The 23,066-nt window shown below is 50.3% G+C and overlaps 1 protein-coding gene and 1 long non-coding RNA gene across 3 annotated transcripts in view; one reads left to right on the top strand and one right to left on the bottom strand.

Moving 5' to 3' along the window:
* Positions 1-23,066, bottom strand: part of LOC140388121 (von Willebrand factor D and EGF domain-containing protein) — a 455,711-nt gene that overhangs the window by 48,997 nt on the left and 383,648 nt on the right. For both annotated transcript variants that reach the window (XM_072471788.1, XM_072471798.1), the window contains 4 exons: positions 12,390-12,938; positions 11,416-11,511; positions 11,177-11,272; positions 3,847-3,942 (listed from right to left, as the gene is read on the bottom strand). In XM_072471788.1, coding sequence (XP_072327889.1) covers positions 3,847-3,942; positions 11,177-11,272; positions 11,416-11,511; positions 12,390-12,938 — 837 coding nt within the window. The remainder of the gene's footprint in view (positions 1-3,846; positions 3,943-11,176; positions 11,273-11,415; positions 11,512-12,389; positions 12,939-23,066) is intronic.
* LOC140388125 (uncharacterized) overlaps positions 1-23,066 on the top strand; it is a 175,084-nt gene that overhangs the window by 45,667 nt on the left and 106,351 nt on the right. The window lies entirely within an intron of this gene.

Here is a 23,066-nt window from a genome sequence, read left to right as displayed (position 1 = left end):
CTCCACCCCAGCACGGACCCCCCCCAACCTCCACCTCGGCACGGACCCCCCATCCCCCACCCCGGCACGGACCCCCCATCCCCCTCCCCGGCACAGACCCCCCATCCCCCTCCCCGGCACGGACCCCCTCCCCCAACCTCCACCCCGGCACGGACCCCCCCCATCCCCCTCCCCGGCACGGACCCCCCCCATCCCCCTCCCCGGCACGGACCCCCCCCCAACCTCCACCCCGGCACGGACCCTCCCCCCCCCAACCTCCACCCCGGCACGGACCCCCCCCCAACCTCCACCCCGGCACGGACCCCCCCATCCATCTCCCCGGCACGGGACCCCCCCATCCCCCTCCCTGGCACGGAACCCCCCCAACCTCCACCCCGGCACGGACCCCCCCCAACCCCCTCCCCGGCACGGACCCCCCATCCCCCTCCCCGGCACGGACCCCCCATCCCCCTCCCCGGCACGGACCCCCCATCCCCCTCCCCGGCACGGACCCCCCCCCAACCTCCACCCCGGCACGGACCCCCCCGCAACCTCCACCCCGGCACGGAACCCCCCCCCCAACCTCCACCCCGGCACGGACCCCCCCCATCCCCCTCCCCGGCACGAACCCCCTCCCGGCACTCCCCCGGAGCCCAGCCTACTCTAACACCCCCCCCCCCCCGCCGCACACACACACACAACCCGAGACACACCTCTCCTCACGCATTCAGACTGCGGCCACGCCATCGCCTGCCCAGAGCCAACCCCCCAGGCCGTCACTCACCTCCACGCTGGTCGGCGTGAACCTGGAGCACAGGGTCACGCCGATGAAAAGGAGGTTTAATTTACGTCGACGTGAACGGTCATCACGTCGACGGGACTTCGGCCCATCCGGGAGGGAGAATATCGGCAGGCCGAAAATCGGCTGCCTTGCGCAGACCCGTGACATTCTCCGACGGCAGTGGCGACATTAACTCCTCGCCGACTTTTCTCCCTTCGGAGACTTCGGCAACCGGCGGGGGCGGGATTCAGGGCGGCCAACGGCCATTCCCCGTCCCTCTGGGGGGTCGGAGAATGACGCCCCTGGTTCTGGACACACCCATCATTGGTAACATCTTCCCTGCATCTACCCTGTCTAGTCCTGTTAGAATTTTATAAGTCTCTATGAGATCCACCCTCATTCTTCTGAACTCCAGTGAGAATAATCTCAACCGAGTCAATCTCTCCACATATGACAGTCCCGCCATCCCTGGAATTAGTCTGGTAAACATTTGCTGCACTCCGTCGAGAGCAAGAACATCCTTCCTCAGAGTAGGAGACCAAAACTGCACACAATACTCCAAGTGTGGCCTCACCAAGGTCCTGTAAAATTGAAGCAACACATCCCTGCTTCTATACTCGAAACCTCTTGCAATGAAGGCCAACATACCATTCGTCTTCTTTGTCATGATCTGCAAACATGCAACCAATGAACACTCAGAATAGGACACAACCAATGGGCAGTCAGGATACTCCGAGGTGGCATCACCACAAGGGGGCATGACATAAACACTATAAAAGGGATGAGGCACTCACACCCTGCGTCTTTCCACAGACATCTAGAGAGTTAGACAGGGTTGATCAGCAGCATCACACCCCAGCGCGTGGCTTAGAGCAAGCTGGTACAGTTAGACTGAGTTACTACAGTTAGATTAGCAGAGAGTCGAACTCCTTTGAGAACTGTGTTAATCGTTCAAAAAACACGTTGAACTCATTTCAGAGTCTGGAGCATCCTTTAGTTAAGACTTCATCAAGTAGCAGCCTGTGTTATCTGAAGCAGCATAACACAACATTCTTTACCGCCTGCTGCACCTGCATGCATACCTTCAGCGAATGGCGCACAGTTCAGAGCGGGTCCCTTCCCAGGGTGAAATTGAATTGACACCCATACCGAAGGCCCAGCTGCAAGTCATCTATTCAGAGCTGGTGATCAGCACAGAAGCTGTTGCACAATCTTTAGCACTGAGGGCTGCAGAAACCTATATAGCAATCTTGTCCTTTATTTGATTGTCTGCAGGACATTGCTCACATCACAGATGATAAAGCTTTAATGTCTCCGCATTCTCGGCAATTCTTCCCATTGCCCAAAGTAGGACAATCTCACACAGAGAGAAGTATGGCTCTCCTACCATTGTCTACAGAAAATTGACGGTCCTCCTGGGAAAAAAACCTCATTGCCTGAAAGGGTGGTTGAGTCAGAAATACTATTAACATCTAAGAAATATTTAGATACACACTTGCACTGCCTTAACCTCCAGGGCTATGGGCCAAGTGCTGGAAAATGGGATCAGTATAGTCAAATGTTTGTTGACCAGCATGGACACAATAGGCTGAATGGCCTACTCTCTGCTGTAAATGTCTATGAATTAATAATCTATTGGGAAACCAGCTCTTCTTTTCCTGGCAGTCTTACAGGAAATTATTTGTCTTTTCCTTCATTGTCTAAGTTCATTGCGATCTCAGATCTTCAGTGACTTTTCACTCTTTGATAAAACAGTGAAGGTACAGCGATGACAGTGTTCCTAAGAGTTGAAGATCATTCCTCTTCTGAAGCTTCTTTCGAGGGGACAGCAATTCTTCAGCGTATCCTGAGTTCTTCTCTTCTCATTCCAGAGGATACAAAGATCAATTCTTCTCCATCTTCTCTTTTGAATCAGCCTTTTGTTGAAAAGCCTTTTGTTGTCCTTGCGCTTCAGTCATTCTGAAACCTCCAATCTGCTTCGCAGCTATGCAGACCCCAATGTTGGTAAAGTGGTTTCCTATTCTGCAGATGATGATATCCTAAATGATGCAGAAGGAAAGTCCCCAAGCCGTTTTCCCTTCGGGTCAGGAATACTGTGGAAGATTCAATCCCCCCAGCACTGTGACTTGGGGAGGGGAAGAGTGGGAGTTGGAGTGGAGTTGGGTTTGTCGCTGTAAAAATTGTGTTACAAAAATGAAATAGAACATAGAACATACAGTGCAGAAGGAGGCCATTCGGCCCATCGAGTCTGCACCACCCAACTTAAGCCCTCACTTCCATCATATCCCTGTAACCCAAATACAAATAGTGAAAGACATCAGGTGGGGTTTTCTGGCCCTGGCACCAGCAGCGAGGGAAAAATTGGGGAGCTTACCTCTTTCTAAATTTTTCCGTTTCCCCTGCAATGATGCCTGCCACTGGCAGGACTGGAAAACCCCAGCAATAGTTTCATGTTGTCGTTCGAAAAGTAGGATAGTATGTTTGGGGGAGGTGTAGTATTAGGGATTCACAGATGGGATATGCTCGTGTATGACATGGATGATGATGTCTCACTAACACTAGTCAGTCATGTTTTAAACCCTTGGGAGAGGTTGAAATCACGCCTAAGTGCTTCGTGCCTATTCTGTAACCTGTTTCGAAATGGTACTAATAAAGAAGTGTCACGCATATTCCAGAGTATGCCTACAGTCTAAGAATCAAGTCCCATGCCTGGAGTACAAGACAGAAGGAACCAAGCTCAGAAAAAGGTTTTTAGCTCAAAACAGTCTTTTCCATATATCTAGTCTGCCAATTAGTCAAAGATTTTCTGATCTTGTTGCTGGCTTAAAGCTATATTGGGGTAATGACAAAAATTATTCCACCCCAGAGTACTTAAGGGCAGACAGGTGATGTATCACAAAGGAGCAGAATGGCTGAGAACTGATATGTAATAAATGCCAGGGTCACAATTTGATAGAATACAACATTTTGAAAAGAGTATATGATTTTCACATTATCCTCTCCTTAACGAAGCCTATCTTACATAAAATTTCTTAATGCAATGTTTTTGTTGTGCAGAATAATAGCAAACTAAATAATGCACTTACTTGTTTCGCACCTTGGACCCACAAACCCATAATGGCAAGAGCAGGTATTTCTGGTTATGCAAGATCCACCATGTTCACATGGTGGAATGCAGAGCACTGCATTTAGAATAAAAAAATCATTAGTAGAGCATGAGTGTGAACCTCGACTTGCATTATATTGTTACACAGCTCATCAGCATCGCTAACTTCATCAGTGTAATAGACTAGAACAGATGCTGCATCTTATCTTTGATAGCCTTTTAGTTGCCTGTTGAAATATCCAGTCAATTGTTAAGGGAATCAATTTGGAGAAAACATTTTGTCACTAATAAGGTGATCTCAAAATATTTTTTAAAAACGTTATTTTCAGCTGAAGGGAGTGAAATAACTCCTTCCACCACTGGCGCGTACAGGCAGCAGGATGTACCATTGATAAAATGCACTGCAGCAACTCGCCAAATTTCTTTTGACAGCATCTTTGAAACCCGCAAGCTCTACCACCTGGAAGAGCAAGGGCAGCAGTTGCAACGGGAACACCAAGTTCTCCTCTAATTTCCCCAAAACCATTTCTCTGTGGATACTAATTTCCTTCAGCTCCTCACTAAAACTTGTGCTTCTCAGAATTTCCGGTACATTATTCATGTCTTCCTTTGTGAAGGCAGAAGCAAAGTATAAATTTAGTTCCTCAGCTATTTCTTTGTTTCATGTTATGAATTTCCCTGTTTCTGGCCGTAAGAGGCCTATATTCATTTTTACCAATCTTTTCCTCTTTCCATGCCTATAGAAAGTTTAACAGTCAGTTTTTAATGTTCCGTGCTAGCTTACTTTCATAATATATTTTCCCCTTCTTAATTAATCTCTTGGTACACCTTTGCTGAATTTTAAACTATTCCCAATCCTCAGGTTTATTGCTTTCTCTTGCTAATTTGTATGCCTCTTCTTTGAATCTAATACCATCTCTAATTTCCTTTGTAAACCATGGCTTGGCCACAGTTCCCTTTCTACTCTTGCGCCAAATAGGAATAAACAACTTTTGGAGTTCACCGATTTGTTCCTTGAATGCCTGCCATTGCCTGTACGCTGTCACCCCTATCAGTAATATTTCCCAGTCCATCAGAGCCAGCTCATACCATCAGAGTTACCTTTAATGAGATTCAGGACCCTGGTCTCAGAGTCAACTACCTCACTGTCCACGTTGATGAAGAATTCTATCATATTATGGTCACTCATCCCCAAGGGTTCTCTCTCAACTGGATTGCTAACTAATCCTTTCTCATTGCAAAACACCATGTCCAAGATGGCCTGTTCCCTTGTTGGTTCATCAATGTATTGGTCCAGAAATTCCTCCTCTATTGTAGTGTGACTAATTTGACTCATCCAATCTACGTGCAGATTAAAATCACCCATAATCATAGATGTTCCTTTATCACATGCATCTCCAACTTCCTGTCTAATGCAAGGTACATCTAATCCTAGGTACATTTAAAGCATCCAATTAAAGACAACCTTATTTCCTAGTTTTCTTTGGATTTTGTTATCCTTTCTTGGGATGTGCGCTTCGCCGGCTAGGCCAGCATTTGTTATCCATTCCTAATTGCCCTTGAACTGAGTGGCTTGCTAGGCCATTTCAAAGGGGGGCAGTTAAAAGTCAATCACATCGCTGGCTCTTAACTGCAATGATATATCTGCACTGACAAATGGTGAAAGGAGCAAAGTGAATTCAGAACAACCAACAGAAAAGACAACAGAATACACAGAAGTCAAAAAGGTAAAAGCGTTCATTACTGTATCAGACTCAGCTGCTCTACATCAATAGCCAAGCCTCTTGGCACTCATACAGTTTGCTGGCTTTGTCTATGTCAGAAACACAGTGATGTGTGTAAGATTACTGTATTGGTGAATGAGTTGTACCAAGGTCAGTCAAGCTGCTGGTGGCAAAATAATGAACACATTCCAAAATAACAATCGTCCTTACTTTCATTATTTCCATTTGTTCACGTTTTACTTCTTGTGCCTGTTTGTACCTGAATTAATGCACATTTTGTACTGAATATGCTGTCAATTAAATTCTACAATTTTCAAAACTGCAGGTTTATAAGGATAGTTACTCTCTTATTGTTAATGATCTGGTCGCGGAAACATAAAACCTACCCAAAACACCTATCATTAGCTGATTGAGTCACAGAAAGAATCTTTGGATTCTTGTGGTTAAGGCATTTTTTGGAATAACACTTCACCCTCAGTTTTTGCATTCTCTGTCAAAGGGATAAAAACTTGCAAACCTTCAGACAGAGCTGCAACAGCAGACACAACATTCCCAAAGCTCAGATTTTGAACTCCTTGTAAGGACAATTCATAAACTTGGGGCTGGACTTCTTAGATGGTGGGATTTTTTTCTGACCCGCCACTGAAAAAGTTGGCAGGCAACACACCACTATTTTGTGTGGCTGCCCTGCAGCCAGTTATTGCTCTTCCGCTTCCATCTCGGAAAGAATTCCTGCTTCAGAGTAATTATGTCCCTCCTGTAATGTGGTGACCAGAAGTGTACACAAATGGCAGCTGTGGCATAACCAGCATTTTATCCAGTATCAGCATGCCATAATTGCTTTTGTATTCCACCTCATCCAATAATGGAAAGCATTCTTTATGCTTTTTTGACCTGTATAGGCTTGGATGGCTGAAGGGCCTGTTCCTGTGCTGTATTACATAGATACATAGAAGATAGGAGCAGGATGAGGCTTTTCGGCCCTTCGAGCCTGCTCCGTCATTTATCACAATCATAGCTGATCATCCAACTCAATAGCCTAATCCTGCTTCCTCCCCAGCCTTTGATCCCATTCTCCCCAAGTATTGTTTTTGTTCTCCCTTTACTACCTTAGTCACCTGTGCTGCTACCTTCAGAGTGACTCCAAAGTCTCTCATTATAGGGGTCAGCTCGGGGCTGAGCGGGCTATCCACCCGACATGCCCCCTGCCATTGGATGGGGGGGGGCATAAAATCCAGCCTCATTGCCCATCCGATAAAGATAAAAGCATGATCTTTTGGGCAGATCGGGATGTTGATTTCATGATTGGGAGCTTTATGTGTTATTGTGTACTATGGAGAAAGGAAAGCAACAGATGGAATATTAGTATAGGGAAAGAGGGAAAGGGAGACTTTTAATGCAATCGGCAGATTTGGAGGTTATAAGATATTCCGCATAGGAATTGCATGAATATCTCTTGTAATCGGTTAGTCCTCTGCATCTTTTTCAGTCTGCTGTCGTACCTCAGACTGACCGCTTAACCTCACCACCTCACCCAACCTTATTATAGTTGCACACAACAATTCTCAGATTCTCAGAACCCCAGATAGGCTGTACGGTAGGATATAGAACATAGAACGATACAGCGCAGTACAGGCCCTTCGGCCCACGATGTTGCATCGAAACAAAAGCCATCTAACCTACATTATGCCATTATCATCCATGTGTTTATCCAATAAACTTTTAAATGCCCTCAATGTTGGCGAGTTCACTACTGTTGCAGGTAGGGCATTCCACGGCCTCACTACTCTTTGCGTAAAGAACCTACCTCTGACCTCTGTCCTATATCTATTACCCCTCAGTTTAAAGCTATGTCCCCTCGTGCCAGCCATTTCCATCCGCGGGAGAAGGCTCTCACTGTCCACCCTATCTAACCCCCTGATCATTTTGTATGCCTCTATTAAGTCTCATCTTAACCTTCTTCTCTCCAATGAAAACAACCTCAAGTCCATCAGCCTTTCCTCATAAGATTTTCCCTCCATACCAGGCAACATCCTGGTAAATCTCCTCTGCACCCGCTCCAAAGCCTCCACGTCCTTCCTATAATGCGGTGACCAGAACTGTACGCAATACTCCAAATGCGGCCGTACCAGAGTTTTGTACAGCTGCAACATGACCTCCCGACTCCGGAACTCAATCCCTCTACCAATAAAGGCCAACACTCCATAGGCCTTCTTCACAACCCTATCAACCTGGGTGGCAAATTTCAGGGATCTATGTACATGGACACCTAGATCCCTCTGCTCATCCACACTTCCAAGAACTTTACCATTAGCCAAATATTCCGCATTCCTGTTATTCCTTCCAAAGTGAATCACCTCACACTTCTCTACATTAAACTCCATTTGTCACCTCTCGGCCCAGCTCTGCAGCTTATCTATATCCCTCTGTAACCTGCTACATCCTTCCACACTGTCGACAACACCACCGACTTTAGTGTCGTCTGCAAATTTACTCACCCACCCTTCTGCGCCTTCCTCTAGGTCATTGATAAAAATGACAAACAGCAACGGCCCCAGAACAGATCCTTGTGGTACGCCACTTGTAACTGAACTCCATTCTGAACATTTCCCATCAACCACCACCCTCTGTCTTCTTTCAGCTAGCCAATTCCTGATCCACATCTCTAAATCACCCTCAATCCCCAGCCTCCGTATTTTCTGCAATAGCCTACCGTGGGGAACCTTATCAAACGCTTTACTGAAATCCATATACACCACATTAACTGCTCTACCCTCGTCTACCTGTTCAGTCACCTTCTCAAAGAACTCGATAAGGTTTGTGAGGCATGACCTACCCTTCACAAAGCCATGCTGACTATCCCTGATCATATTATTCCTATCTAGATGATTATAAATCTTATAATCCCCTCCAAGACTTTACCCACTACAGACGTGAGGCTCACCGGTCTATAGTTGCCGGGGTTCTCTGCTCCCCTTTTTGAACAAAGGGACCACATTTGCTATCCTCCAGTCCTCTGGCACTATTCCTGTAGCCAATGATGACATAAAAATCAAAGCCAAAGGTCCAGCAATCTCTTCCCTGGCCTCCCAGAGAATCCTAGGATAAATCCCATCAGGCCCCGGGGACTTATCTATTTTCAGCCTGTCCAGAATTGCCAACTCCTCTTCCCTACGTTCCTCAATGCCATCTATTCTAATAGCCTGGGTCTCAGCATTCTCCTCCACAACATTATCTTTTTCCTGAGTGAATACTGACGAAAAATATTCATTTAGTATCTCGCCTATCTCTTCAGACTCCACACACAACTTCCCATCCCTGTCCTTGACTGGTCCTACTCTTTCCCTAGTCATTCGCTTATTCCTGACATACCTATAGAAAGCTTTTGGGTTTTCCTTGATCCTACCTGCCAAATACTTCTCATGTCCCCTCCTTGCTCGTCTTAGCTCTCTCTTTAGATCCTTCCTCGCTACCTTGTAACTATCCATCGCCCCAACTGAAACTTCACACCTCATCTTCACATAGGCCTCCTTCTTCCTCTTAACAAGAGATTCCACTTCTTTGGTAAACCACGGTTCCCTCGCTCTACGCCTTCCTCCCTGTCTGACCGGTACATACTTATCAAGAACACGCAGTAGCTGATCCTTGAACCAGCTCCACTTATCCAGTGTGCCCAACACTTGCAGCCTACTTCTCCACCCTACGTCTAATGGCATCATAATTGCCCTTCCCCCAGCTATAACTCTTGCCCTGCGGTGTATACTTATCCCTTTCCATCATTAACGTAAACGTCACCGAATTGTGGTCACTGTCCCCAAAGTGCTCTCCTACCTCCAAATCCAACACCTGGCCTGGTTCATTACCCAAAACCAAATCCAACGTGGCCTCACCTCCTGTTGGCCTGTCAACATATTGTGTCAGGAAACCCTCCTGCACACACTGTACAAAAAACAACCCATCTAATGTACTCGAACTATATCTCTTCCAGTCAATATTTGGAAAGTTAAAGTCTCCCATAATAACTACCCTGTTACTTTCGCTCTTCTCCAGGATCATCCTCGCCATCCTTTCCTCTACATCCCTAGAACTATTTGGAGGCCTATAGAAAACTCCCAACAGGGTGACCTCTCCTTTCCTGTTTCTAACCTCAGCCCATACTACCTCGGAAGAAGAGTCCCCATCTAGCATCCTCTCCGCCACCGTAATACTGCTCTTGACTAGCAGCGCCACACCTCCCCCTCTTTTGCCTCCTTCTCTGAGCTTACTAAAACACCTAAACCCCGGAACCTGCAACATCCATTCATGTCCCAACTCTATCCATGTCTCCGAAATGGCCACAACATCGAAGTCCCAGGTACCAACCCATGCTGCCAGTTCCCCTACCTTATTTCGTATACTCCTGGCATTGAAGTAGACACACTTCAAACCACCTACCTGAACACTGGCCCCCTCCTGCGACGTCAAATCTGTGCTCCTGACCTCTATACTCTCATTCTCCCTTACCCAAAAACTACAATCCAGGTTCCCATGCCCCTGCTGCATTAGTTTAAACCCCCCCAAAGAGCACTAACAAATCTCCACCCCAGGATATTTGTGCCCCTCAGGTTCAGATGTAGACCATCCTGTCTGTAGAGGTCCCACCTTCCCCAGAAAGAGCCCCAGTTATCCAGAAATCTGAATCCCTCCCGCCTGCACCATCCCTGTAGCCACGTGTTTAATTGCTCTCTCTCCCTATTCCTCATCTCACTATCACGTGGCACGGGCAACAACCCAGAGATAACAACTCTGTTTGTTCTAGTTCTGAGCTTCCATCCTAGCTCCCTGAAAGCCTGCCTGACATCCTTGTCCCCTTTCCTACCTATGTCGTTAGTGCCAATGTGGACCACGACTTGGGGCTGCTCCCCCTCCCCCTTAAGCACCCGGAAAACACGATCCGAGACATCACGTACCCTTGCACCTGGGAGGCAACATACCAAACGTGAGTCTCTCACGCTCCCACAAAATCTCCTATCTGTGCCCCTGACTATCGAGTCCCCAATTACTAATGCTCTGCTCCTCTCCCCCCTTCCCTTCTGAGCAACAGGGACAGACTCCGTGGTCATATCCGAGGTCAATCTGAATAACTTCAATCTGCAAATAGTGTGCTTAATCAATGGTGAGTGTATGGATCTAGTTAAGAGTGCTACGCCACAGCTGCAGAAGTAAGTCTCGATCATCCAGGATCTAAAGTGTTATGATCGAAACGTGTTGGTGGGGTATGTTGGACTGCTTCTTCCTATTCTTGCAAAGCAAAGATATAATGGGAACCCATGGTTCTCGGTTAGAAAGGGGGATATGGGCTGGGGGGTTGGCATATTTGGTGTGATTGCGGGTGGATAGCTGGTGGGTGTTAACTATGACAAACCAGCAGCAAAATCCGCAGGAAAAGTAAAAGTAAGGCTTGGAATTCAAGTTTCTGTGAATCCTCCCAATCTTTGTATTAGCCCCCCCTAGCACGCAGCAACACCGACAGATGCACAAGTGGACAGGCACACAACATATATCACTTCTGGTAGGTGGACAGGAGACCAAACAAATTGCTCCTACCATCTTCACAGGTCAGGCCATTGTATCCACGAAGACACTCACACACATCTGGTTTGATGCATTTTCCTCTGTTTTTGCAGTCAGGCCGGCAAATCGCTAATAAAGACAAGCGAACTTACGATCAGTGTTTGCAGGATAAAATATTCCGCAGCCATTCAGTGGTAGGCAGTAACATTGCAAAGTTGCATAATTCAAACAAGGACGCTTTATACAGGTTCTTTTTTACGCAGAGTTCATACCTATGTGGCAGTTATACCCAGTGTAGCCAGGCTTGCAACGGCACGTGTTGGGGGCTGCACATTCCATGTTCTTCCCACAAGGGTACCTGCATATGGCTAATAAACATCATAGTTGTTAGTTGGGCCCGTCATTTTGTTTTTAAACATCAAGCATGATTGTTATTCCTGTCACATCAGTCAGAATAGTCACTGATAGCAGGTGGCACAATGAAGGCAAGCAAGCAGTCCTGACTCAGCAGGATTTTTTGTGGAGAAAAGGCAAGCACAATGCTGAAAAGAATTAAGTGGAAGAGAGTGCAATAAGGGGGATAGGATAAAGATGCATACAGTAAACTTGGATGGGCCAGAGATCATAGTGGATAGAAATTTCAGGTGTCGTTGGGACGTAGTCGCTAAACTGAGATTGGCCATGGCGTATTCCATTCTACATTAATTCTAAACTATTTAAAAAAATATTCTTGGCTTTATATCAAGGTACAGATACGAGCAGCAATTTCTCATGTTCCGAGTCACATCTCACAACAGTTTACAAGCTGGTGGGCACTGAGCAGAAAGGGTTAGTGGGAAAAGGAACAGTTGGGATTGGGGAAAGTGTGCTCAATGATAAAGGCATTGGGGGATGTTTGAAAAATTGTGAGGGGAGTGAGAAGTTGAGCTGCTGAGAGAGGAAAGAAACTCCAGATGGTGGGATCACAGTGGCCAAGGGAAAAACTACCAGCGATGGAACTGAGTGAACAGGGAATAAACAATCTGCCAGTTTTAAAGAAGCAGGGTGTTCATATAGAAGCAAATAGCTGTCTATCTTGGAAGTATGGTCATACAAGATCATGGAGGGTAAGCACTTATTTCTACAGTTTCCAAACCACATTTGTGGATTTTACACTAGCTGTATGGAAAGCAATATTTACATCACGGTTGTGATCTCTAGGAATTCCCTTCAACAATTTGCAGTGAATTGCAGTCAATGCATTTACCTTTACATGTAACACCATCACCAATGTATCCAAAAGGACATCGCCCACATTTAAAGCTTCCAAACTGTGTGGGCTCACAGGGGACTCCATTAAAGCAAGGCATGTCAGCACAGGTCACCTTTTTCTCAGTGGGAACCAACTCGTTACTGATGTGGCTGATGGAAACGGCTTGAGACGCTGTCACAGCTCGCAGTCCAGAGGCAGCAGGTCTCCGAAACATGGTTGTCTTTTGTAGAATTTTGGGTTGAACAGCAATCTGAGATATGGTTCCAGAGTTGAGGGCAGCGGTACCTGTGATAGTAGTGGCAATGTCCTGTGATGAAGTGTAAATGGAAGAAGACAATCCCAAAGTCGTGTATGGCCTATCTGATTTGGGAGCTGGAAGTAGTTTTGCTTTAGTAACCGCTTTATCCACTGTCGCTCTGCTAGCCACAGGAGTATGGCGCGGTGTGGTTTTCTGGCTCAATGGCTGCAGCCTAACTGGCCTGTTGCTTGGTCTCAAAGTGGGGAACCAGTGGTGACGATATCGTGATGCAACCTGTGGGGAAACTAGAGGAACAGAGACAAAGATGTTCATGAATATATTGCACCTTCCAAATCATCTTATTTAATGTTTCCCCCTTTGAGAATGCAATAAATGAGTTTATCTTCCCCGTTCAGCATTTTTAATGTTAAGCATTGAAAATGCGAGATGACTATCAGTCCCAGGTTGGCAATTGTCAATGTTGGCGTGAGAAAGCCATTAAAATGAGGTTTGCAGCATTGTATGGTCAAGATAAACTCACTTTGACCCTGGGTGTCCAAACAATAATCTGTGGGCAATGTTTCAGTTATGAACCCTGGTTTGATCAGCTCTGAAGATTTCATATTCTGATTGGTTTCCCTGCTTTGGAGTTGATGGCACCAATGGCCTTGTGCTCGATGCTGCTCCCTCTTTCGTGGAACAAATCAATAGTCGTTTGTGATTCAGTTCTGACATAAAATTAATTATCATACATAACTTTAGGAGGAGAAGGTGGCGTAATGGCAATGTTACTGACCCAGCGGATCGACTGCCCTCAGGCTACTGCTCTGGGGTCATGAGTTCAAATCTCACCATAGCATCAGGTGAAATCTCCATTTAATTAATAAAATCTGGCATTGAAAACTGGTCAGGTGTTCTGTTTTGTCGACTTTTGCCTTTTAAGAGTGACAGCATGGGGAAAGGAGTCGCCCATACGTTCAGGGGTAAATAGCTGGCTTTTAAAGCAGACCAAGGCAAGCCAGCAGTGTGGGTTCAATTCCGGTACCAGGCTTTCTGAACAGGCGCCGGAATATGGTGACTAGGGGCTTTTCACAGTAACTTCATTTGAAGCCTACTTGTGACAATAAGCGATTTTCATTTTTTCATTTTTCAAATGACTTTCTGTATCAGCAGCATTTCTAAATTTAAATTTCAAGTCCATGCGACATAGATATTTCACAGTAATATTCTTGCCTTACCTTGGTTCAATTTTCTTAAAAATCCTTTTGCAGAGCTCAAGGCAGGAATTGACTGTGTTCACTGGGAGGGGGTGGGCACATTTTGTTGCCTCTTTACATACGTTCAGCTGCCATTTTCTACCAACATTTTCAGGGTTTTGCACAGTGGAGCATTACCAGCACAAATGCACAGCCTGTTTTTTTCTCAAAAACGGAACACTCCCCGCCCGAGTTAAACTTTGGCGTTTCATGTTGGCTAAGTGGCTCGCTTGCCCGAGAGGCATTAAAGGATTACTGTTAGTGCGTTGCGGCTGGCTGCGAGTTTTTAATTATCACAGTTAATGAAATTACCTTAATTAAATACCTTCTCAGCCATACCTTCCTGCAATTTCACGAGGGCGTAACTTAATAAACATGGTTTGTTCATTTTTCTTCAAAAGCAGAATGTTTAATCCTCAATTTTTTCATTAAAAAATGATTGTTAAGCATTCATCATCAGCTGTGCTGCATATATTTTGCCAAAGATGGTTAATTTGTATGAAATTATTTCCACAGTCCCTTCACAGCAACTGCACATTGTAAAACAATCTAAAGGCAGCAGGATAGCTGCAGTGAAAGAGAAAAAATAACCCTGGCAGCAAGGGCTAGCGCCCAGGCAGCAAGGGCTATCACCCTAGCAGCAAAAGATATCACCCAGGTAAGTTGGGGCACTGGGAGGGTTCCAGAGGCAGTGGTGGATAGTCCGAAGGGGGGTCCGGAGATTAGGGTGGCATTTAAAAGAGGCGCCCTGATCCTTTCCTCCGCTGATGAAGGAAATGAAGGTAAGTTCAGTCTCTGTGGGGCGCTCCTCACCGAGGTCAAATAAAGAATCCCGTTTGATAGCAGGGCCATTCTTGGCGCTGCAGGCGCTGAGAAGCATCGCGCTAAACACCCCCATAATGGGACTCTGTTTTTTCCCCTGTTAAATCACACCCAAGTCTGTTGTCAAGACTCGGAATGCTATCAACACAGCTGGTTGAGGATCAATTTGCCATGGGACCGGACAGCAACACAAGAATGAAAGGAATAGTCGGGCTGTTTGAACTCGAGGAATGGGCAGCACGGTAGCACAGGTGATTAGCACTGTGGCTTCATAGTGCCAGGGTCCCAGGTTCGATTCCCTGCTGGGTCACTGTCTGTGCGGAGTCTGCACGTTCTCCCCGTGTATACGTAGGTTTCCTCTGGGTGCTCCGGTTTCCTCCCACACTCCAAAGACGTGCAGGTTAGGTGGATTGGCCATGGTAAATTGCCCTTAGTGACCAAAAAAGGTTAGGAGGGGTTATTGGGTTATGGGGATATGGTGGAAGTGAGGGCTTGAGTGGGTCGGTGCAGACTCGATGGGCCAAATGGCCTCCTTCTGCACTGTATGTTCTATCTTCGAATAAACATGTAACTAGTCAAACTAGACATTCTCTAGTGCGCTAGTTACAATTCCAAATTCTCCTTTTAGTGATTTCTATTGTTGACTAATGATCCACTGACAGAAATGCGTGGATTTGAAATGACTGCTTTATCAGCAAATGATATCAACCTTGAATTACGAATTGTAGAAAGATCGGCATTCTCATTTTTTTGTCAAAACAATAATTTCATTCATGATTACAACTACAGTCTGATCAACTCAATTTAGGGCAGTTGCGAGTAGGAGCTCCCTATTATGTTTTTAGATTAGTCAAAGCAAATTACAAGACAGTGAATGTAAATCACCACGCCACAATGGATTTTGCAAGTGACAACAAAAAGAATGTGTGACATACAGAAATAAAAATACATTATATTACTTCGGCAAGTGGATTAAAAACACAGATGGGAAACATCTGCAAACAATCTATTCTGGATGAGGTTTTAATGGGCCCAGTGAGTACCAAGTTTACACAGTCGTGTAGCTGAGCCATTTTGATTCAAATTGGGTTGTAGTGAAGCTGTTGTTACTCAAAGCCCTACCTGCATTGTGGTTTTTAGAATCTAGGTTTATCAGACCATGAAAGATACTCTGTGCAACCAGCGCGGGTTCAATTCCCATACAGGCCTCCCCGAACAGGCGCCGGAATGTGGCGACTAGGGGCTTTTCACAGTAACTTCATTGACGCCTACTTGTGACAATAAGTGCTTTATTATTATTATTAAAGTACATTTGTATTTCATTTGTTTTACTATTGAGCGGTTGATGAGCCTTCAGGGGTACTTACCAGCACCGACAGATTGGCTGCTGATTCTGTTTTACCTGAACAACAGGATTTTTAAAACCTATTCTTGTAATGCAAGTTTCAATGACAAACCAGCCGTTTCATGTCCATTCCTAGTTGCCCTTGAAGAGGTAGGTGGTGGGTGGTAGGTCACCTTTTGCAACACTCGATTCATTTATCCCAAAAGAAGCACCTATTTTGATTTTCAGAGTAAAGGCCAATATGAAATAGACTAACATCGATTAACAGTGAATAATGACTGCTAAACCATTCAAACAAAAAAGAACAGTATTGATTCATGAATCAGCAGGGATTGGAGGGATATAGATTTTGGTTTAGATGAAGTATATCAAGATGAATCCTCCAAGCAACGGGACAATAGTGGAAGCAAAATGGCTGTCGCAGAAATGTATAGCATAGCGTTTTCCCAGGGAGCTCCATTGCAGCGTAGTAGAGACAGGGTAAGGCACGACACAGCCACTTTTTAGGGCACTAGATACTGCATCCTGTCTGGTAACTTTAAAGGTCCATTTTTCATGAATGTTCGTGAATGAATGGATGAGTGGATGAATGGGTGAGCAAATGAGTGAATGTATAGGTTGGTGGCGGAGTGGTTTGTAGGTACATTGGATAAGTGGTGAGGTAGGTGAGGTGGGTAGGTGGAAAGGTGGGTGAGAAGTATGTGGGTTGGTGGGTGAGATGGGTAAATGGTTAGATGGGCTGGGTTGCTAGTTGGATGGTTGGTTTAGTCAGATAGTTAGAGGTATAGGCTGGGGGATTTAACTCCAATTTGATCTATAGGTTTGAGGATGATACGCCTGTGGTGGGTTGTTTCTCAAACAATGATGAATCAGACTACAGAAAGGAGATAGATCACTTGGTTGCATGGTGTACCGAAAACAACTTCTCTTTAAATGTCGGCAAGACCAAGGTACTGATCATCGACTTCAGGAAGCATAGCACGACCCTGTTCATCGGTGGTGGAGGGAGTGAATGTTTGTGGAATCAGTAGCAATCAAGCAGGCTGCTTTGTCCTGAATGGTGTCGAGGTTGCTGAACAAATTCACAGGAGTCTGATAATGCATTTTATTTTGATGATGAAGAATAAAGGGTACGATTCGCCGATGCCACGCCAGTTGGGAGAATCGCCTGCCACGCCACCTTTCCACGCGATGCCAGTCCGATGCCCTCTCGCGATTCACCCAAGCGGCGAGTTCTTACCGGCGCAGGCCGGAGAATCGCCCGAGACACCCAAAGTGGCGATTCTCCGCTACCCCCGCTATTCTCCGGCCCGAAGTCCCGACGGCGTGACCCCTGTTTACGCCGTCGCCATTCACACCTGATAAATAAAGTTGTCAGCCAGTCGTGCTGGCTGACGCTGAGCAATGAGGAGGTGAGCGGACTGTTCCGGAGCTCCTGCAGACCGGGTCGGCTTCCCCGAGAACGCTGCGGCCAACGGGGGGTGGGAGGGGGGGTGAGGGAGGGAGTGGAACGGGGGTGAGGGAGGGAGTGGAACGGGGGTGAGGGAGGGAGTGGAGGGGGGGTGAGGGAGGGAGTGGAGGGGGGGTGAGGGAGGGAGTGGAGGGGGGTCAGGGAGGGAGTGGAGGGGGAGGGAGGGAGTGGAGGGGGAGGGAGGGAGTGGAGGGGGAGGGAGGGAGTGGAGGGGGGAGGGAGGGAGTGGAGGTGGGAGGGAGGGAGGGAGGGAGTGGAGGTGGGAGGGAGTGGAGGTGGGAGGAGGGAGGGAGTGGAGGAGGGGGCGTGAGAGAGGGAGTGGAGGTGGGGGAGGGAGGGAGTGGAGGAGGGGGAGGGAGGGAGTGGAGGAGGGGGGTGAGGGAGGGAGTGGAGGTGGGAGGAGGGTGTGGGAGGGAGTGGAGGTGGGAGGAGGGTGAGGGAGGGAGTGGAGGTGGGAGGGGGGTGAGGGAGTGGAGATGGCAGGGGGGTGAGGGAGGGAGTGGAGGTGGGAGGGAGGGAGTGGAGGTGGGAGGGGGTAGGGAGGGAGTGGAGGTGGGAGGGGGGTGAGGGAGGGAGTGGAGATGGGAGGAGCTGAGGGAGGGAGTGGAGGGGGGAGGGAGGGAGTGGAGGTGGGAGGGGGAGGGAGGGAGTGGAGGGGGAGGGAGGGAGTGGAGGTGGGAGGGGGAGGGAGGGGGGAGGGAGGGAGTGGAGGTGGGAGGGGGAGGGAGGGAGTGGAGGGGGTCGTCCATCCGCGGATGCCACATGTCAGCCACCCTACCATGGCAGGAAGGTGACGAGGAAACACCCGCAGGTTGTTGTGTGGCTGATGGGCACAGGCGACTGGCACACCGGTGAGGAGGACGGTGTGAACTGACCGTTGGACGCAGACAGTGACCAGGGGTTAGGCTGGCTGCGTGTCTGCAGCGCGACCAGGCCACCGGGGCACACAGGTATCCCATGCCACCCGGCTGCCGAGGTGTGGAAGAACCTCCGTGTAACATGTCGTTTCTCTGCCCCCCACCACCCTCCTGCAGGTCAGCATGTATGTCAACCAGACAGCGATGTTCACTGCCATGGTTGGAGACGCAGCTCTGCAGATGGCCATCCGGCAGCGTAGACTGCGACGGTGGCTGCTGCTGCTGCAGAGGGAATGGCCGCGGAATGGCCCGTCATCGCCGCGCAGGCCGCAGGCGCTCAGCGCCGGAATGTACAGGGGGATGCCGAGGGGAACATTGACTCCCAGACGGTGAGGAATGCACAGGAAGCGGGCACTGATATCGAAGTGCATGGGGGGCGGGGGGGGGGGGGGGGGGGGAGGGGGAGGAGGAGGGGCCACTGATGGTGGTGCCAGGGCGACACAGGTGGCCAACAAGGCCCAGGGTGTACCGTGACCGAATGTCGTTCGAGGCCCTACCGGACATCACATGCAGGAGGAGACTACGGTTCAGCAGGGAGACGGTCGCAGATATATGCCACCTCGTGGCGCACCTTGCACCACGTGAACGGGAGAAGGACACGCTATGCCGGTCTCCGTCAAGGTGACGGTGGCCCTAAACCTTTACGCTACCGGTTCCTTCCAGGCGCCGAGCGGGGACCTATCTGGGATCTCAGACATCGGTCCACAGGTGCATCCGGGCCGTGACCGACGCCTTGTACGCCATTGGGGACAGGTACATTAAATTCCCCGAGGAACGAGCACAGCAGGAAGCACGGGCACGTGGATTCTCCAAGGTGGCCGGGATACCGATGGTCCAGGGTGTCATTGATGGTGTGCCCGTCCCCATGCGCCCACCTGCAGACAACAGGGAAGTGTTCATGAACAGGAAGGGCGCATACTCCATGAACATTCAGGTGGTCTGCGACCCCCACATGAGGATCATGCATGTGTGCAAAGTACCCCGGGAGTGTGCATGACGCCTACATTCTGGCACAGTCGCTCATCCCCGCAATGTTCGAGGGACCCCCCCCCCCCCCCGGCTGAGGGGCTGGTTGCTGGGCGACAGGGACTATCCGCTGAGGTCATGGCTGATGACGCCAATACGGAAGCCTCACACCAACGCGGAGAGCCTATACAACGAGGCACATGCAGCGACCAGGGGTGTGGTGGAGCAGTGCTTCGGCCTGCTGAAGGTGCGATTCAGATGCCTGGACCGCTCCGGAGGGGCCCTGCAGTACCGGCCCGACAGGTTCGGTCGCATAGTTGTGGTCTGCTGTGCGCTGCACAACATAGCCATGCAGAGGGAGATGCACTGGTGGAGGAGTCGGAGGGAGGACCCGATGGCACTGGAGCTAACGCAAACGAGGGGGATGGGGAGGAGGAGGAGGAGGAGAAGGAGGATGGCGTGCATCAGCGTGGGGGGAGGGGCACAGGACACAGTCACTGCCCGGGTGCTGGTTACGTCCAGGAGGCTGCACAACGGCATCGTCGAGGACAGCGGGCACGCGACAAGTTGATGGCCGCACGGTTCACGCACCGTGGGGGAGGGATTCGCTGAACTGCCACTTGCACCGCCAGTCCTGTACACGGGCACCACACTGCACCCACCACCTCCCCCTCCGCAACCCCGCACCACGTACATGGCACCAATTCCTCATCACCTTACCACTGCGGCACTACGGGATTGCACAACATTGATGATTGGGTAAGCGAGTGTGATCAGTGCCATGTTGAATGATGACAGCCCGCTCTGCGATGAGCTGTGAGCTGAGATTCTCCAGCCATGGTCTGACTCATGGCTATAGCTGAACCATCCACCCCGGTGGTCACAGTGTTCGTCACGGACATTCCATCACATGCCCGGGTGGGGTAGCTGGTGTCGGAGTGCCAAGGACTACGGTGTCCGATTTTGGGAGGCGGGGGGGAAAGGGAAAGCACATCCGGCACCGACGTTGAACCGCTCGTAAACCCCAGCACCACTCAGTCACCCTCACGAGCCCCCTGGCACCGGACATAGCACAGAGTCTTACAAGTTAAGTACAACAGTGTGTTTAATTGTGAAATTCACATACAGATGCCCTACCCCCTACAACTAAACTGTGCCCTGCATCTGTGCCAACTTACTATGTTTCAAACTTCTTTGCCTTACGGGCCATACCACTATGTCTAGGTGTCTCCCCAGATGGTTCAGCAGGAGTGGAGGCGGACTGCTGAGAATCACGCCCTTCGACATGGCTCCCCGTAGGCATATGTTTCCTGGGGTGGCCCGGCTTCGATGGGCCAGGCTGCTCGGCGGGAGTGCTGGATGGCGTGGTGCCACCCTGTTCTGCTCGCTGCCCACCAGATGCGCCAGGGACGGAACGGGGGGAGGCCGAGTGTGCAGGGATGCCCCTTGCTGGAGGTACCAAGACGGGGCCCAGAACCACCACCTCCCTCGGGGAGCCCGGTGGCCCCCGGGCCTTGCTGTGGGATGGAGGTGCGATTGGAGACATGCTCCGTCGCACCACCGACACCTGGCGCTGCCAGTCCTGGAGGCCTGCAGCGGTATCGACCATGGTCAGAGTGTTCGCAGAGACGGAGCCCAGTGAGTGCAACATTCCTGCCAGGGACTGTGCTACCTCAACCTGTGAGTGCACTCCGCCACCCATCACGTGCGCCAGGCGGTCGATGCTCTCTGCGACTGACTGCTGGGACCGGGCCATGGCATGGTGAGACACAGCCAGGGCCTGGAGCGCGGCGGCAATGTCGTGTTGGCTCTGGCGCATGACTGCCTGTGAGAGAGCAGCCCTCTCCTTGGCCATGGATGATGCGTGCACGTGAAGCCCAACGCCTTGCAGAATCTGACCAATGGCTGAAACCGTTTCACCCATTGTCTCCACCGCGGACTCCACCCGTGCGGTGTTGGCCTGGGTGGCTGCGATGAGTGGCACCACTCCCTGCTCCTGGACGCGAATGGACTCCTCCAACTGCGTGTGCAGGTCCTGGAAGATGGCCCTCATCCCGTTATTCAGTCCCTGGGTGTCCACATGCATCGGGTGTCCGGGTGGGTCAAGTACATCCAGGAACCCGGGAACCATCTGGGCGGCAGTTGGTTGCTGGGCCTGGGCTGCCCTCCGACCATCCAGCTCCTCGGCTGCTCCAAACACCACCTGCTGTACCGGGTCGGATGTGTGGTGCGCACCAGACAGTGACCCGGGAGCCTCATCACTTATTTGCCCAACCGAGGTGAGTGTCTCTGCGATGGTGGATGGTGTGGGAGACAGCAGTGACGCTAGCTCTAGGTCATCGACCGTAAAGAAGTCTGATGTGTCCTGGTCCCCCTCATGACCCGGCGCAGGGCGCATGCGGCCCATGTCATGTTCCGCTCCAGGTGATTCCGTAGACTGTGTGGCCGTCCTCTGTGCGTCACCGTCCACTGTCCCCGTCCTGTCCCCGTCACTGTCGTGGCTCATGGCCCTACCTTCGGGCAATGCACGGCCATCACTTTCGTCACTGTCCATCCTGTGCCCCTCAGTATTGTCTCTGTCCGTCCTCTGTGTGTCCCCCTCCAGCGTCCCAGACTGAGAGGATGGCCCTCCTGTCCGACCGACTGCCACCCTCTGGCGTGCATGAGGTTGGAGATGGTCGGCTGTGTCTTGGCCGAGACGACCCTGGACATTCGGCGGCTGGCCCTGGGGAACACAACGATACGGGGTTCGTTAGACACGCTGGGCCGGGTGTATGGTGGTGGTGGGGGCAGTGTGTAAGGGCGTAGGGGATCGAGGGTGCAGTGGCCAGAGTGTGAGGGGGGAGGGGATCGAGGGTGCAGGGGCCAGAGTGTGAGGGGGGAGGGGATCGGGGGTGCAGTGGCCAGAGTGTGAGGGGGGCGATGATGGGTTTGGGGGTGGGGGGGGGGGGCGGGGGGGGGCGGAGTGTGAGGACATGCAGTGTTGTCTCACTTGCTTCTGCGCCTCCGACCTGGCACGTCGCGACCTCCCGGGTGGCGGATCCCCCAGTGAGGGCCAGGGGCCTCTGCTCGTGAACGTTTAGGGGGTGCAGCACAGGAGAAGCCCCTCCGGTTCCCATACACTCATGTTGGTTGTGAGCTGTCTTGTCCCGGGGGGAGGGGTTGGATAAAGCATCACGATTAGGCGGGTAGCATCAGGGCGTGCAGATATAAGCTATATTAATGCTGGGTGGGGAGACAGTTGGAGCCACGCCATGGCAACTCTCCAGGGGGGTCCCGGTGCTCATGTGGGTCGAGTACAACGTTGTGCACCCTGAGCCCCCCATCCCACATCCCCCCCCCTCATGCCCGGGGTGGTGGTGGTGGTGGTGGTGGGGGGGGGGGGGTGTTGATGAGGGACATGGGGGGGGGGGGGGGGGGGTTGGTTGTGACCCGGGGGCACCCTCATGGCACTTACCCTGGCAGCCCGAGTGAGTCGTGCAGCTTCTTCATGCACTGCTCCCCGGACCGGGGTGTGTGCCCCACAGCACTCACAGCAGTGCCAACGTCACGCCAGCCACGCCTCACCGTGCTGGACGGCTGGCGATGCCCACGTCTTGGGCAGAGGGTGGCCCTTCGTTGTTCAACCTCATCGAGGAGGGTGTCCAGGTCCGTGT

The sequence above is a fragment of the Scyliorhinus torazame genome, chromosome 2 (assembly GCF_047496885.1).
Source record: "Scyliorhinus torazame isolate Kashiwa2021f chromosome 2, sScyTor2.1, whole genome shotgun sequence".
In the NCBI taxonomy this organism is placed as follows: Eukaryota; Metazoa; Chordata; class Chondrichthyes; order Carcharhiniformes; family Scyliorhinidae; genus Scyliorhinus; species Scyliorhinus torazame.
Note: the sequence above shows the minus strand (reverse complement) of the source record. Positions and strands in the feature narration are given on the sequence as shown.